General features: G+C 45.0%; 1 protein-coding gene across 5 annotated transcripts in view; it reads left to right on the top strand.

The window, feature by feature from the left end:
• Nucleotides 1–359: 359 nt before the first annotated feature.
• CFAP263 (cilia and flagella associated protein 263) overlaps nucleotides 360–17,186 on the top strand; it is a 32,249-nt gene continuing 15,422 nt past the window's right edge. The window contains exons 1-7 of one of the 5 annotated variants that reach the window (XM_081806510.1): nucleotides 370–640; nucleotides 1,698–1,824; nucleotides 2,822–2,983; nucleotides 5,653–5,808; nucleotides 6,775–6,855; nucleotides 9,278–9,433; nucleotides 13,869–13,976. In XM_081806510.1, coding sequence (XP_081662636.1) covers nucleotides 540–640; nucleotides 1,698–1,824; nucleotides 2,822–2,983; nucleotides 5,653–5,808; nucleotides 6,775–6,855; nucleotides 9,278–9,433; nucleotides 13,869–13,976 — 891 coding nt within the window. In that variant the 5' untranslated portion in view covers nucleotides 370–539. Of the gene's footprint in view, nucleotides 641–1,697; nucleotides 1,825–2,821; nucleotides 2,984–5,652; nucleotides 5,809–6,774; nucleotides 6,856–9,277; nucleotides 9,434–13,868; nucleotides 13,977–17,186 lie in introns of all 5 variants that reach the window. The other 4 variants (XM_006732793.3, XM_006732794.3, XM_081806511.1 and 1 more) reach the window with 4 other exon arrangements.

The raw sequence follows: 17,186 nt of genomic DNA, 5'->3' as shown, positions 1-17,186 counted from the left end.
GATGTCTCTTGAATTTATGCCATTTAATAATCAACCAGGTTTTTTCCTTCTAGGAATGCAGGACATGGGGATTGAGAGAAACTGCAGTTAGAACGTATGAAGCACCAGAGGGTGAATGGAGAAGAGGCCTCACAGTGAGGTAGGGGAAGGCAGACACTCCGACAAATCCAATTAACTTTCTGGGTCTGTTTCCTCTATTTGGAGAATAAGCAGAATAATAGATAATATTACAAGGTTGTTGCAAGGATTTGCATAAACTATGCTTAGCACGGTGCCAAGGGCATAGTAAGTGCGGAGCAAACACTAGCTGCTAGTATTAGCATGTTAAGAATGATTGTTGAAGAAGTGTCTGCGCTCTAGTCAGCACGGAGGTGGGTGGAGCAGCGCTGGGCGGAGCCTCTGGAAGCCCCGCCCCTCACGCACGCGTCCGGTCGCTCCGGCAACGCTCTGCTAGGTCGCAGCCCGCGTGACGCTCGGCCGCTGGAACACGGCGCTCTTGGCTTCACTGAGCATTGGCCAAGGGCCACTTGGGCAGAGTCATGACTGATGAGGACTCTGAGACCCCTGTCAGCGAGTTGCAGGGCGGGGAGGAGAACGAGCTGCCTGTTATCCAGCTGTGTGGGCTGGTGGAAGAGCTCAGGTACGGCCGGCCGGCTTCTGGAGGTTCAGAGGTCAATTGTACTTCTTGGTCTCACGGCGTTCTAGTAGCTGAATAGATGTACCTTCTATATGTCTATACATAGTTTAGATCAGAACTGAGGTAATATTATTAATAGCTGCAGTTTTTTGACTACTTGTTATGCGCCAATTATTTTGCACGTAGGACCTTCTGTAATGGCACAGTAGCCCTAGAAAGTGGGTGAGGAACCAAGACACAGAGGTTAAGTCACCTTCCTAGTCAGCGGTGGTGCCGGGATTCAGACGCAGGTACGACTCCACAGCTGACACTCGGGGCATGATATGCTAAAAAAAAAAAAAAGGCGTTTTGATTTCTCGGCCTTTCCATTGAACCTTTTCCATTAATCTTAAAATTCAGCCTACAGGAATTCACTCAGTAATATATGAAAATATCCAAGCTGTTCATATATATATGTATACATGCACGCATAACCTGTATGTTATATATATGGAAAAGCTAAAAAGGTCAAAATCTTGGCAGGCACATACAGGATAAACTCTAGTTGTCATCTCTAGTTGTTTAAAAACCATCTGTTCAAAGCTTTCCCACCATTTATAATACACTTCTTGTGGATACTTCATCTCTCTGGTGCTGGAAAGAACAGCTGAGAAACAAACCAAAGAAACATCCGAAGATTGTGCCTATGTAGTAATCTCAAGCATGTAGTAGTTCAGAAGGAATTTCACAAATGGGGTAGAGGATACTGGAAGGTGGAACTTGTAGCTTCATCTCAGCAACAATTTTCAATATAATCCCAGTTCTCTCAACTTTGTGGCTCATTAAACATTTTTTAAAAATCACACAATTAAATAGCACTTACTGTGTGCTAAGCACTGTTGTAAAGGCTTTGCATTCCTTAATGCAACCCTAAATAATAGGTGCTGTTATTATTCCCATTTTACAGATGTTAAGTGTCTTGCAGAAGGTCATATGTAGGTCATATTAAGTGTTAAATACTAGTTATTTGGGATTTAAACTCTTGTTAGTAGTACTTACTCAGGTACCCTCTGTCTTGCAGCTATGGAAACTCTGCTCTCAAAACTGAGACAGAGATGTTTGAGAAATATTATAATAAACTGGAGCCCGGAGATCAGCGACATCCACGATTATCAGAAATTAAAATATCAGGAGCAGAATTTGCACAGGTACACTGTGGAGACCTAAGAATTCTTTTATTTTGTTTGTCCCTTTAGATGCAAGTGGTATTTTGTATCTGCCTTTGGTCTTTGTGTATTTCTTTGGCGGAGGGGCATGTGATTTTCTTCCTGTTCTACTTTTGATTCTTCTTTCCCTCCCAAGGTTCTCTTTCAAGTGAGTGTGAAGGGAATCAATTTCAATTAATAGTGGATTGACTCACCCAGAATATCTTTGTTTGAAATAATTCCCTTAAATTGGGGGACTCAAATGTTTACAGGGCCTAGCTAGCCACATATAGGAGTGAAGTGGGTCTGCTGTGGACACGGGAGAGTTCCTCACTCGTCTAAAAGTCCAACCAGGTGGCCTGGTATTGCCAGAGCAGCTGATTTTACAAGAGAAGCTGGAAATCTAGATTATTTCAGTGGACTCTCCTGATTTTCAAATGTGGGTAATTAATTTTTGAAAATTTAAAACTGGATGTAGATCTGTCTTTTGAGGGCCAGTCTCCTCTTTAGGCCCACACGTTCCCTTGGGCCATCTGCTGGTGACCTTTGGCTTAAATGTGTAGGGAATCAAAATATTTTTGTCTGTTTGGTTGTGTGTTTTTTTGTTTTGTTTTGTTTTTTGCTTAATACTATGCCCCCAGATAGCAATTTCTCTTCTGTGTTCAGTTTAGGAAGCATTGAGCTCTGGACTTCCCCTGACACTGACTTGAATGCTAGTCTATAGCAGGTTCACAGTCCTTCCACACCCTCAAGACACTTTCCCTTATTTATTTTCAGTTCATTATCCAACATAAGCCTTTGAATTCTTTAGCACAGGACCTTAGGCTGACTTGTGAAATAAACATCACCTTGGGCCTAATATCCCGAATCCTTTCACACTGAGTTTGTTCTCCCTGGCTGTCACTCAAAGTCATTTCTAGCAGGTCTCAGTAGTCATTTTGATGCCCAACTTGAGCATCAATTCCTACCTGACAATGGCTTGGTTTTCCTTGTATTGCAGTTACGAGGTAGGCGTAGATCCAAATCCCGCATAGGTATGGACCGTGTGATAGGCCTCAGTTGTGACCAAAAATGTGAGCTTGTACAAAAGGAGCTGGAAGACATGAAGGATGAAATAAGGCACATGAGAGCAAATGCTGAACGAGACCTGCAGCATCATGAGGTATACTGTTTTCTCTGTAGCCCACCCTACCTGGGCTCCCCACTTCCACCTCATCAAGAATGTTCATATAATTTTTATTATTTTGAAAGAAACATAAGTAGGAGAAGACAAATTTAAGGCCTACTTTTAAGGAACTTCCCACCTGCTTGAGGAGACAACAAATTTTAAACATTTATTTATTTATTTGAAAGACAGAGAGGGAGGGAGAGCAGGGGGGAGGGGCAGAGGGAGAGGGAGAGAGAGAATCTCAAGGAGACTCCTCGTCGAGCGCGGAGCCTGACACGGGGCTCGATCTCGCGACCCTGAGATCATCACCTAAGCTGAAACCAAGAGTCAGGTGCTTAACCGACTATGCCACACAGGCACCCCTAAACTTTTTTAAATGGAAAATTTCAAAAATGCACACATATAGAGAGGCTAGCACAATGGACCCTTGTGTACTCAACAGCCACGAACATATGGCCACCCTTGTTTCCTCCATATCCCAACTTCTCCCTCATGATAGGCCACTGGGCTATTATGAAGTGACACCTCAATGTATCATTTATCTATAAATATTTCAGTATATGTCTCTAAGATATGGATTCTTTTTTTTAAGATTTTATTTATTTGAGAGAGAGAGAGTGTGTGAGAGAGAGAGAGAGAGCATGAGCTGGGTGAGGGGCAGAGAGAGAAGCAGGCTCTCTGCTGAGCAGGGAGCCTGATGCAGGGCTCAATTCTGGGTCCCTGGGATCATGACCTGAGCCAAAGGCAGATGTCTAACTGACTGAGCCACCCAGGTGCCCCTAAGATATGGATTCTTTAAAAAAAAATAACCATAATAAGCATGAATTCACTTAAAAATGTATGGTAATTCCTTAATAATATAAGGAGTCTGGGGTTTAAGTCAGTGAGTTGGATGAAAAATCTTTAAATCGCTTTCTGGGTGCAGCACGCATGACCATGGTCCATGTCTTGTTGGAGACCGATAACGGTCAGTTTTCCTCCAGAGAAGAAACATCACTGTTAGTTCAGTTGCCCATGGATGGAGTTGTTGGCTTGCATTGGAGAGCATTATTGTATGAAGAACAAATACTTCTGTTCTATTTAGAAATTTTTCTATTTCTAAATGTGGGCACACAGACTCACACTCATTGCCTCCAGAGGGATAGATCAGTAGACTCATGTCTTTATTGGTAGAATCATCTGTACCACATAAACCTAACTTTCCTTCCCTCTCTCCCTTCTTTGTGCCCTCCCCCCTCCTTCTTTCTCTTGCCAAACATGCATTGTTGAATTATAACATGTTAATGTGGGATAGAGTGGCCAAAGACTTTTTTGAAGAGGTGGGGCTATACATAGGGCTTGGCATGGTCTTGAAGAATAATGAGAAATAAAGTAGAGGACTAGGAAAAGAAGGGCACCCTAGGTCAGGTGAATGACATGAGCAAGGAAGTGGAGGTGGGAATGAACGTGGCAAGTCCAAGATATCGAGGGGGCTGGTGTGATTTGGGGGCTGTATGAGGAAACTGGGGCTGTGAGACCTTGAGAGCCAGGCAGGGGAGTTTATCTTTGATGCCTTAGAAAGCAGGACCCCAATGAGGATGGCTGAGCGGGAGAGTGAGTGACCTGTTGAAAGTGGCAGTTATGGTGGATTGATGTTCAGGCACGTGAAGACCATGGAGAGGGCAGAGACTGGCCAATGAAGGAAGATGCTTTCACTTCTTGGTGCCCAGGGACAAAGCTGGGACTAAGGTGATTTGCTGTGCAGCTACAGATGCCTTTTCATTTTATTCTTTCAGATGACGTGTGTGTGTGTTTTCTTATTTAAAGACAGTCTATGTTTTAGCAAGATTTGAATGTAGAGATAAGCTAAAAGAACCTTTGTAAGAATCCACAATCTACCTAGAGGTGTTTATCTCCTAGAGTTTAGATTATTTTCTAGGTATATATGAATTTTTTTATAAAAAGTATTATATTATTTTGTAAATTGTATTTTGCATTTACTGTCTTTCCATGTCAATACATATATTCATTGATACCATCTTCTTTCAAATTACTGAAGTATATATATATTAAGAGTGTTGGTCTCCCTGGTCATCCGTCTCTCCGGATGTGACTGTGGCTAATGTTTTGGTGTATATCTTTCCAGATTATTTTTTATATCCTATCCTATCCTATCACATTATATTAATGTTATAATTTTTAGTGGATAGGTAATATTTCAGATATGGAAATATATGTAGAGATGCCTGAGGCCCTGTTTTTATTTATTCACCCCCTTCTTACGGATGCCCCCTTTTTTTTGAGGCCTGCTTTTTAAAAAAAAATTTTATTTGTTTGAGAGAGAAAGAGTGCCCCAGCACGGGGGAGGGGCAGAGGGAGAGAGAGAAGCAGACTCCCTGCTAAGCAGGGAGCCCGATGACATGGGGCTTGGTCCCAGGACCTGGAGATCATGACCTGAGCCTAAAGTAGACGCTCAACCGACTGAGCCACCCAGGCGCCCCAAGGCCTGCTTTTTAATAATAACATTCATATAGTCAAAGTTGTATCTTAGAGATATATTTCTAAGGCTAAGAAGAAACATTATGTATTAGGACACAAAGAGGCCTGAGAACTTAGGTTTCCTTAGAGGGAGATGTCCCTGAGGATTTTTGGAAACTGTTCTTTCTTTGTGCTGACTCCTCCAGGCTATCGTTGAGGAAGCTGAAATTCGATGGGCTGAAGTTCAGAAAGCAGTGCATGAGTTTAAAAAAGATATTCTAAAAACCGTATCCAAGAAGAAAGGGAGTATTTTGGCCACTCAGAAAGTGATGAAGTACATTGAGGACATGAACCGCCGGAGGGTGAGTTGGCAGGAGGCTGGAGCTTAGAAAGGGAGAATAGATTCATAGGATGAAGACATAAAAATGATCCATGTGACACAGCCCCACTCCATTTGGTCTACCATAAATGTCGTCCACACGTGGAGATTTATTGCAACCCACGAAGTGTGTGTCTTAAAATGCACGTTTATCAAGGCTAAAATCAATCAGGCCAGGTGAATATTAATAGTATCTCAGACTGATTTTTTCTTTCTTTTTTATTGTTGCTGTTTGTTTCAAGATCTGATGTTTTCTAGAGAAAAGTGGTGTGAGTCTATCTAGTCAGGTGACTCTATGGAGGGGTACAGGTAAATCTCAAGCTCTTTAAGTTCCATTATTATAACAATGAGATATAAAATGTTCCTTCACTTTCAGAGATTTTGTAGCATGTCGAGCTTTGGATCCTTGATATAGGTAGGGTTACTAACCTTAACATGTTATAAGTGATGAAAATTATGTAAACTACCAAGAGAATAAAAGATCAAAGGATCATAAGGTCATTTTGTCAGGAATGACCCCTATATCCAAATTATATACCCAAATTATCAAATTTAAAAGCAGTAGAGAATTTGCACAGAGCAGACCTAGTTACCTCTGCTTCTTGGTCATGAATGAAGTGTTGTTTTTAAGATTTTATTTATTTATTTGAGAGAGAGAGAGAGCACACACAAGTGGGGGGAGGGGCAGAGGGAGAGGGAGAAGCAGACTCCCCTGTTCAGCAGGGAGCCCAATGCGGAGCTCAATCCCAGGACCCTGAGAGCCACCCAGGAGCCCCTGTCATGAGTGAAGTGTTACAGCAATGCCAGCTTGGGTAAATGTAAAAAGACCTAAAAATAAGTGACTGAATGTTAGGGCTCAAGGTTTAGTTTGTAGCCCCAGACCTACCAACTTTTCAAACCAACAGGGAAGACAAAGAAAAGTGGATTAAAATTTACTTGTCTTTTTTAGGATAATATGAAGGATAAATTACGTTTGAAAAATGTTTCTCTCAAAGTGCAGAGGAAAAAGATGCTTTTACAGTTGAGGCAGGTATGTGGCTGGCTCTTCCTTCCTTCCTTCCTTCCTTCCTTCCTTCCTTCCTTCCTTCCTTCCTTCCTTCCTTCCTTCCTCCTTCCTCTTTCATTTGTACATTCATTCATTCGTTACCATGGAAGGTAGAACAACTCATTCCCAAAGATGTCCATGTCCTAATCCCTGAAGTCTGTGTATCTGTTACCTCACATGGCAAAAGAATTTTGCAGAGGTGATTAAGTCAAGGATCTTGAGATTATCTTAAAATAATCTCCCCCTGATTCAAAGGAAGATTATTTTGGATTATCTAAATGGGCCCAATATAACCCCAAGATCCTTGTAAGAGGTAGACAGGAGAGAGAGATGGGATACTGGAAGCAGAGATCAGAGTGATGAACTTTTAAGATAGAGGAAGGGATCATGAACAAAAGAGAGCAGGCAGCCTCTAGAAGCTGAGAAAGGCAAGGCAGCAGATTCTCCTCCAGGGCCTCCAGGAGAAATGCAGCTCTGCCAACTCCTTGAGTTTAACCCCAGGAACCATTTTGGACTTCTGACCTCATGAGCTGTAAGATAATCGATTTTTGTGTTAAGCCACGGAGTTTGTGGTAATTTGTCACAGCCGCGATAGGAAGCTCCTACAGTTCTGGTGCCGGCACATCTGTAGATGAAGTTGGCTTGAATTTAAAAGACCCTCGTGACGTACTTGTTGACCTTTTTTGGTGAGTATGGCCTGGGTGGCACAGTTTGAGTGTGCTTTGGTCGCCTGTGCAGCCGACTAAAGGCTCCTAATTAAACGCAGTAAGCAGACCGGCACGGGGCCTCTCAAGTGTGATTACACGGCTCCCTCCCTCGAATTAACTCGGATATGGGCACCGACAGCTTGTGCATTAGAGGCGGCCACTGACAACGAAAGAGTCTGGAACTATTGCCTGATTGACTTGGGATCCTGAAAGACAAACTGGGACAGCTTCAACAACGTGAAGTGACTGAGCACAAATGTAAGCTCCTCCATTTTGATCCCCAGGATCAGGTCTGCACAGGTAGCAGGTGGCTTAACCGTAGAGTACCTGATAAAGTCCGCTCAGCCGGAGGCAATGCTGTGGCCTGGGCTGCACCCAGAGAACCACAGGGCCCCCCCGCCCAAGAAAGGGGTGGGCTTGCTCCTCTCGTTCCGCGGAGCCCTACCTGGAGCACCACGTCTCCGTGAGAGCTGTACTCTTGAAAGAATTGGTAACCTAGGGCTCACCCAGAGGGAGCCAGAGAGCAAGGGGAACGGAGAGACCATCAGAGAGGACCTGGGGCTGATGGGCCCAAGCAGACTCAGGAGGGCTGGCTGCTAGCTCCAAGAGCACGGGCTGTGGGGAGGAGAGAACGCACAGCTCTGGAGGTCCCCAGTGGAGTGAAGGCCGGGGTGGCCATGTCATTGAAGGAGATTTGAGATTATGAGATTAGTGTAAGAAAGTAGAGAGGAGCGGCCTCCAGATAGACAGTTCCTGGTACTCCGGGCTTCATGCAAGCTCAGGCATCCTGAGGAGGGGATTTAAGTGTGAGGGAGGGAGGAGATGGATGACTTTTAGCCTAAGCCATTGCTGCACAGAGCTGACACTGAGGTGGTCCTGACCTCAGGAGCTCACAGACTAGCGGGGAGTGGGGGTGGTAGGAAAAGGCGGGATGCGTCACTGCTAGCCAGGGGCAACGGCAGCAGGGACCACAGAGCCACAGTGGGGGATTCTCCTCCTAGGAGTGTTTAAGCTGGAGGATGGGTCATTACTGGGGCTTAAGGAAATTGTTGTGTTGGTTTAGGGGAAAGGGAAGAAGCCTCCTTGGAGGTAGTATTGCGTGGGTAGAGCGCGGGGCTGAGGAACAGTTCCTGGGTTTGGCTGTTGCCTACCACCAATGTAAGATGGCCTAGACCTGGTGGGGCAGGTAAGGCAGGCCAGGTTGGGGAGGGAACCCAGTACCCTGATACAACCACAGTACAGAAATGTCATGTGATCAAAGGAAGGGAATTTATGGGCTGCTGGTCCTGGGTTTTCCAGGGTAAAAATAACTTTTATATGGTCTCCTTCTTATTCTTCTTTCATAGCCCTGTTTAGATACTACCTTTTAAGTGGGAAGCTTTTCCTGACCCAGCCTTCCATTCTTCTCTGGCCTGGCTGAGGGGCTTCCGTGTGTCCTCTGCCTCTCCCACTACACCACACTGCGACCTGTCTGTGAACCCTGGTTGAATATGTGCTCCTTGAGGCCAGGGGGTATTGTATTTATTCAGATTTCCACCCCAGTGCCCTGCACCATGCCTGGCACCAAGCAGATCCCCCACCCATGTTTGTTGAATGACTGAATGATGACTGACTTTCAGAATCTCATCAGTAACTGAAGGTGTGAGTCAGATTCTGAAGTCACAACCTCACATCATTTCTTTCTTCTTTCTGAGCTATAGAAGGAAGAGGTGGGCGAGGCTCTCCATGAGGTTGATTTTCAGCAGCTGAAGATTGAGAATGCTCAGTTTTTAGAGACCATCGAAGCAAAGAATCAAGAACTGATCCAGCTAAAGCTGGCATCTGGAAACACCCTGCAGGTCCTCAACACATACAAAGTAAGGTCCGCCCTGATGCCCAGGTCCCCGAGGCCTCCCACACCCACCTATCCAGCCACAGTGAGGTTGCCATGCACCGCTGAGGTGCTACACAAGGGCTTGGGGTCCTTCCGTCTACTGTTGCTCCCTGATTTCTCTTGACAAAGCCATTCTCCTCAAATACTCTGAGTGTTCCTGCAACCCTAGCTGTGCATTGCATTTTTAAAAATATACAAACACCCTAGTCCAACCCTGACCAGTTGAATTATGGCGTGAGGGCCATGCATCTATTTTTTTTAATGCCCCCAGTGTTTTTTATGCACAGTGAGTTTTGAGAACTAACCACATTTAGGGCCCTGTTTAATTTAGGCCTATAAGAAGCACTTCCCTGCTTAAAACCCTCCAGAAGAAAACTCTCTTAGCTAAAAATCAGAAAATTAATATATGATTCCTCATCCACACAGAACCCTTTTGGGAGAGAGAGAGGTACTATTAATAATTAAGCAGGGACCACAGCCATAAATGCCCAGCCACCCTGCTAGCAAATTGTATAACGCAGTAGTCAGCTAACTGTGGGCCAGTGTATCCTGCCCACTGGCCTGTGAGCTAAGAATAGTTTTTACAGAAGGATATTTGTAACCAATTTGATAGAGAATGCTACCTTTGAAACCTAATTAAGCAAAATTGGTTTCTCCCCCAGAAATTCCATTCTTCTCATTAGTAGACCTGTATTCCAAAATGTACTTAATGATTATATTTTGAATTCCATCAACAAAATGTGTGGAAATTTGTATTTTTCTTTTGTTAATATAAGTAATTACATAATATCCTCAATTTTGCCTCTCGGCCCACAAAGCATAAATATTTGCTATCTGGCCTTTTACAGAGCAAGGTGGCTCACCCCTGGCCTAGTGCCTGCAGGACAGTGGTGGCTACAGGCTTAGGTAACTCACAGGTGGTCTTCATTCGGCCCACACAGTGTCAGTTTAAAATGTAAATTTGGAAGTGTTTAGATTAGACTATTACGTTTGTCCAGCACTTTCCTTTTACAAACGAAAAACCTGAAGTCCAAAGAGAGTAACTGCCAGCTTCAAGCAACAAGTTTTTGACAGGGTTGAGGCTCCTAGTCCAGTGCGTGTCCCACCTAACCCAGCTGCCCGTCCCTGGCATAAAGTGCGTAGACAACATCATGCTGGCATTTTGAAATTCATGTGTTCTCCGTCTGCAACAGATCTTCCACTTTGATCTCATCCTATCAGTAGTTAGCTTATCTGATCACTGTAATTTCAAGATGAAGCCAGTCCCCGTGACTTGAGCCTTCGTTGGCTGGAGAGCTGGGTAGTATGTGGCTACATTGCATTGGATCTTGATCGTATCCTGTGGAATCAACTTAAGTAGCACAGGGCCTGTCTGGTCTTGTGTGGAAAAGCCAGGGGTTTGGAGTGGAGCTACTGGTTTGTAAAATGAAACTGCCAGGTCCAGGGCCTGAGCTCTTTAGGACAGATCTAAACGCAGAGGACAGATTGTTTGCGATACCCATGCAGCAGCAACACGGGCCACAGTGCGTAGAATGGGAGCTTCTCCAGGCAGGATCCCAGGGGTCATCGTGCCTGTAGGCCTGTTTCAAATAATAGTAAGCAGATGGTGGAGCTCGGGAGGAGATGCGTACAGGAGGCCTCCGGTGGACACAGTGACGGGTTGAGGGAGAAGCAGGCTCATTTCTTCTGTGTGTCGGTTCTTAGGTCTTCTGGGAGAAATGGAGGCAGAGTTTTGGAGTCAGACCTCACCTGGGTTTGAATGGGGATTCCACTAGGCACCATGGGTCAGAGGCAGGTTTTTGTGACTCGCCACCAGGATAGAGCTCCAGCTGGTCTCTGCTGTGTTCCTAGCACTGAGCACAGTGCCTGGCCAAGCAAGTCCTCAGCCAGTATTGTCAAGTGAGCTGCTAGCAATTGAGGTGTGTGTTTAGGGGATGGGAGGGTGGCAGGAGGGACCACTTTCATATGAATATCAAATACCCATCTCTAAGACCTTGTGAAAGCATGCACAATAACTGTTACCAATGTGTTTGCTTCAGCAGCACATATACAGAATAAATGTTACCAAACATACAAGGACCTGTGGAGTGCCAGGCACTGGGCTAAGTGCTGAGGATATAGGTATGAAGGAGACAGACATGGTCTCTTCTGTGAGTTTGGTGCGTGAGCTTCAGCCAAAGGGGCACCTTTATCTCCATCTTTATGCTGTCAAGCCCTGCCTCGTGGAATCTGGTAAAATATAAGCGTGTGATGGCAGCCATGATGTGTCATTCCTAACTGACTGTAAACTAGTGATCCCCATGTAAACTAGTCCCTTGTTGTAGGTAGAATTCCAGGATGTCCCCCAAGACTCCCCACCCCCTGGTGTATATACCCAGTACAATCTCCAAGGCTGTGGGGATGATGGGTTCTATTATTAGGTTCTGTTCTGTTCTATGATTATGTAGTATGATTCTGTTCTGCCATCGTTGATGTTAAGAATAGGAGATTATTGGATGGGCCTGACCTAATCACATGAGCCCTTTAAAGGCAGAGAGTTTTGTCTGGAAGAGGAAGTCAGGAATTTGAAGCATGGAGGGAATTCTCTAGGCGAGAAGTTCTCCACTGCTGGCTTGAAGGTAGAGGGACCGCGAAGAGCTGAGGGCCACCTCCTGCTCACAGCTAGAAAGAAACAGAGACGTCAGTCTTACAACTTCAAGGAAATGCATTCTGCCAAGTCTGTGAGCTCGGAAGAGGACCCCAGCTCCAGAGGAGAGCCAGCCCTGGCCAACATCCTGATTTCAGCCCCAGGGGACCCTACCTGGGCAGAGAATCCAGCCACACTGTGCCTGGACTTCCGACCTATAGAAACTGAGATAATAAATGGGTGTTGCTTTACGTCACAAAATTTGTGGTAATTTGGTACACAGCAAGAGAAAGCTAAAGTGCCTTTTCAGAAGTAGCCACCTCAAGTGGCCGACGTCCTGCTCAGAATCACAAATAGCTCTCCTCATACCTTCTGGAGAGCCCAGCCCCAGTAGAGCCAGGGACTGCCTTGCAGTAGCCTTTGCAATTCCATTCTTTCCTGCCTTGGCTCTCTGCATTGTGGGGTTAATGCCTTCCCTCCGCTCTCCTTTCCCCCCACCCAAATTTCTGGTTTGCCGTGGAGTCCTGTGCTGCCTCCCCTCCCCCGCAGCCCACCCCCTCAGTCTGGTCTCTTACTCACGGCACTTTCCTAAGCAGAGCGATGTCGTGCAGGATGTGGAGCAGGACATGAGCCTTAAAGAAGGGAGGATTGGCGAGAAGAGAAATGAGGGGGATGGCCCCCGATGCCCTGAGGTCCCCAGGCAGGTGGCTCCAGGGTTTTCTGCCCGGTCTAAGATTTGATACCCTGGGTATATTGCTCCAGCATCCCCTGTCTCAGGCTTTTCCTTAGCTTGGCATGTTCTCCCTTCCCCTCTTACTTAGATACACTCGACAGCCTTTCAGCTCCCTTTCCAGTATCCTTTCCCCCAGGGAAACCTCGACCACTGTCCTCATATTCTCAGCGCCAGGCACAGTTGCGGCTTTATTTGGCTTCTGGCGCCTCCATCTAGGCGGTGAGCCGGCCTCTGGCAGGCAGGGCCTAGGCTGCCGTGCTGGTCAGTGCCTGGTGCAGGGTGAGTGTGTTCTCAGAGTCCGTGGAGTGATCCCCCCTGGAGTCACTGGCTTCTGTCACTTGGCTCACTCTTCAGCCCAGCAAAACATGTCTCAACTCCTCCAGGCTGACCCTTCCCTGCTGGGGAGACAAAGGTGCAGCAAAGGGGTGAATCGGAGAAGCAGGGGCCTGGCGGGGAGCCGAACGGCAGCGGCGAGTGATGCAAGAGGAAGCCGGGGGGCAGTTTGTGAAGGAGCCTTCCAGGGTCAGCGGTGCTGGAGCCCGTGGGCCCTGGAGTCAGACTGCCTGGGTTCAAACCCTGCCTAACCTCTTATCTCTATGACCCTGGGCCAATTGTTTCACCCTCCAAAGAGTCAGTTCTTTCATCTGTAAAGTGGGATGCCAGTAGCTCATGGAGAGTGTTTCTCTCTCTTCATCCAGTAATGGCAGCCATTTGTATGAGTGTTCTCCATGTGTCAGGCTCTGCTCAACACTTTACCACCATTATCTCCCTTGAGCCTCTCCACAGCCCTATGAGGCAACCAGCCCAAGTTTAGAGAGGTTCTGGGACTTGCCCAAAGTTTCTTTTAGTAAATAATGGGTCAGAATCTGGGTCCTGGTGTGTCCGGCCACTCTGCAGGTCTTTACCTCCCCTACCATGTAGGCACCAGGATTCTGAGAAGGGCAGACCCAAGTTCCTGGATGGTCTTGCTGTCGTCCTGCTTAATAAAGAGCTGTCCGTCCTTCCTGTAGTTCTGAGTGATCATCTTTGCTCAAGACTTGCTGTGTTGTTATATTTCAGAGCAAGCTACACCAAGCAATGGAAATGTCCATCAATCTGGACAAGGAGATCTTGCTGAGAAATGAGTTACTTGAAAAAATTGAAAGAGAAACCCTACAAGTAGAGGAGGTAGGAGAGGGTAAAATATGCTGTTTCTGGTGTTTATCTCCTTCTGTCTACAAGGGCTTGAGCCAATGTACACCAAGACCTAGGTTTTTGTCTAGAAAAGCCTAGACCATGAAAGTCAAAATAACTCTGGGTCATTGAAAGAGGAAATGGTACCTGGAGTATTAGTAGTATTTTAGTCCAGGGGCACCTGGGTGGCTCAGTTGGTTAAGCGACTGCCTTCAGCTCAGGTCATGATCCTGGTGTCTGGGATCGAGTCCCGCATCGGGCTCCCTGCTCAGCAGGGGGTCTGCTTCCCTCTCTGACCCTCTTCCCTCTCGTGCTGTCTCTCATTCTCTCTCTCTCAAATAAATAAATAAATAAATAAATCTTAAAAAAAAAAAAAAGTAGGGCGCCTGGGTGGCTCAGTTGGTTAAGCGACTGCCTTCGGCTCAGGTCATGATCCCGGAGTCCTGGGATCGAGTCCCGCATCGGGCTCCCTGCTCAGCGAGGAGCCTGCTTCTCCCTCGGACCCTCCCCCCTCTCATGTACTCTCTCTCTCATTCTCGCTCTCTCAAATAAATAAATCTTAAAAAAAAAAAAAAAAGTAGTATTTTAGTCCAGCAGTATTTAGTCCAGTAGTATTTTACTGCTGGGTTAGGGTCTAGAGTTAGAAGTTGTGTAGAAATGACAAATCATCTAGAAATCATGTAGAGTCCAAATAACCGTCGAGAATTCCTTAAGTGACCTGAAAAGTACCATACTCAAAGTGTTGTGTATACAACATCACAAAAAAGCCTATAATGCATGTAATCATCTAATTGGTATGAGAAAAAGTACACATGCCAAAATATAGTGCTTTGTAAAGGATAGGGAGTTCTTTAAATATGTAATTTTCACTCGGTACAGTGGATGCTGGGATGACAGACCTGTGACTTCTGTCCTGAGCCCACTCCAGGGCCTGCGGTCACTGTGTGAACAGATGTGTGGCATTATCTGAGCTCCCTACATCTTCATTGTGATTTAGTACTCTCACTATTTTGCTGAGTTCCTACAGCTGAATTTCAGCAAGCTAAATGTACAAAGGATGTGACTCAGAGGACTTTTTTGGAAAGATGGGGGAAAGAGCATAAGCTTTGGTGTTGCCAAGTTCTAGCTTTCAACAAGCCTTTTAATGAGACAGGCCTCAGTTTCCACATCTTTGAAATAGGTGTCACAGGCTTTGTGGTGATCCGTTAGGACCAGGATAGCGATGCTTTGACAGTGGTCAGCCTCCCAAGCCATTCGTACAGTTATTAGTGGCCTTGTCTTGAAGGGGCCTAAGTATCCCCAGCAGTATGCGTGGCCCCAAACCTGTCCACGATAACCGAAAAGCCACAGGATGACTACATCTGACTCAGTTTTGTCATGGCATCCACGTCCTATCCTCGATGGAGAACCGACACCTGCAAAAAAACCGGTCTCGGTACAGAGTGACCAGTAACAAAGTTAAAGCAAAAGTCTGTGTGCTCTCCTCATGCAGGATTTCTGTGGTATTTGTTTGGGGGGACATTTATTAGATTATAAGTAAAACATAACATCAGTTTTTAAAAGCCTGGCAGTCACTGCTTAGTATATTTTAGTTTTCTTGTGAACTTTTTTAACAGCTCTGTTGGGTTATAATTCACATACCATATTATTCACCCATTTAAAGTGCACATTTTAATGGTTTATAGTATATTCCCAGAATGGTGTAGCCATCAGCACAATATTTTAGAACATTTTTGTCACCCTAGAAAGAAGCCCTGTACCTGCAAGAAATCCTTGTCCATTCCCCACCTCATCTCACTCCCACCCTCCAGCCCTGTGACCACTAATCCACTCTCTGTCCCTGTGAATTTGCCTGCTCTGGGTGTTTCATTTAAAAGGGACCATACAGTATGTGGTCTTTCACGACTGGCTTCTTTAACAGTATTTTCAAGATTTGTGCTGTAATATGTGTCGGGACTTTGCTTCTGTTCATGGCTGCATCATATTTACTTGTATGGATACACCTCATTTTATCCATTCATCAGTCAACGGGGTTGTTTCCCATGGGTTGTTTTTGACTCTTATGAGTAACGCTGCTATGAAGCTTCACATACAAGTTTTTGTGTAAATGTATGGTTTCTTTTCTCTTGGACATACAGCTAAAAGTGGGACTGTGGGTCATATATGGGGATATTATGGTTAACATTTAGAGAAACTGCAGAACAGTGTTTGGAAAGTGGCTGCACATTTTACATTCCCACCAACATGTGAGGGTTCTGATTTCTGCACATTTTCACCAACACTTGTTATTTTCAGGGGTTTTTGTTTGTTTTTTAATGGCTGTCCTAGTGGGCATGAAGTGATATACCTCACTGTGGTTTTGATTTGAATTTCCCAAATGAATAATGACATTGAGCAGCCCTTCATTTGCTTATTGGCCATGTGTGGTTTTTTTTTTTTGAGAAATGTCTATTCAAACCCTTAAACCCCTGAGTAAGTTTTTAATTGAGTTGTCTTTTTATAGTTGAGTTGTAAGAATTCTTTATGTATTCTGGATTCAAATACCTTGTTGGATATATGATTTGCAAATATTTTCTCCCATTCTGTGTGTTTCCTTCTCACTTTCTTGAAGATGCTATTTATAGTTTTTAATTTTGGTGAGCTCCAGTTTATCTATTTTTTCTTTTGTACTGGAACTTTCGGTACTGTATCTAAGAAACCATTACTTAACTTAATATCATGAAGATTCAGTCCTATGTCTTATGTTACAAGTTTTATAGATCTTACATTTAGGTTTATGATGCATTTTGAGTTAATCTTGTGAATGTGAGGAAGGGGTCCAAAAGCTGAGAGAAGAAAGGAGATGAAGTATAGGGGCTCCATGCTTAGTGTGGAGCCCAGTGCAGGGCTTGAACTCATGACCCTGAGATCAAGACCTGAGCTGAGATCAAGAGATCAAGAGTTGGACGCTCAACTGCCTGAGCCTCCCAGGTGCCTCAGAGATGAAGTATGTTCATAGTGTTTGTTGTATTAGCCTTCCTCTTTACCATTGTGTGGTTCTCTCCATTTCTCTCTCTGGATTTGAATTACCATCTGATGTTATTTCCTTACTCAAATATAGCTTTGTTTCACCCTGCCTTCTTTTTGCTGTTATTGTCAAATATATTATATTTGTATATGTCACAGGTCCATAGTAGAATTATATACATATTGCTTTTATGAATT

This window comes from Leptonychotes weddellii, chromosome 16, assembly GCF_054177405.1.
Source record: "Leptonychotes weddellii isolate Sample4059 chromosome 16, ASM5417740v2, whole genome shotgun sequence".
NCBI classification, from domain to species: Eukaryota; Metazoa; Chordata; class Mammalia; order Carnivora; family Phocidae; genus Leptonychotes; species Leptonychotes weddellii.
This window is presented reverse-complemented; position numbering and strand designations above follow the sequence as displayed.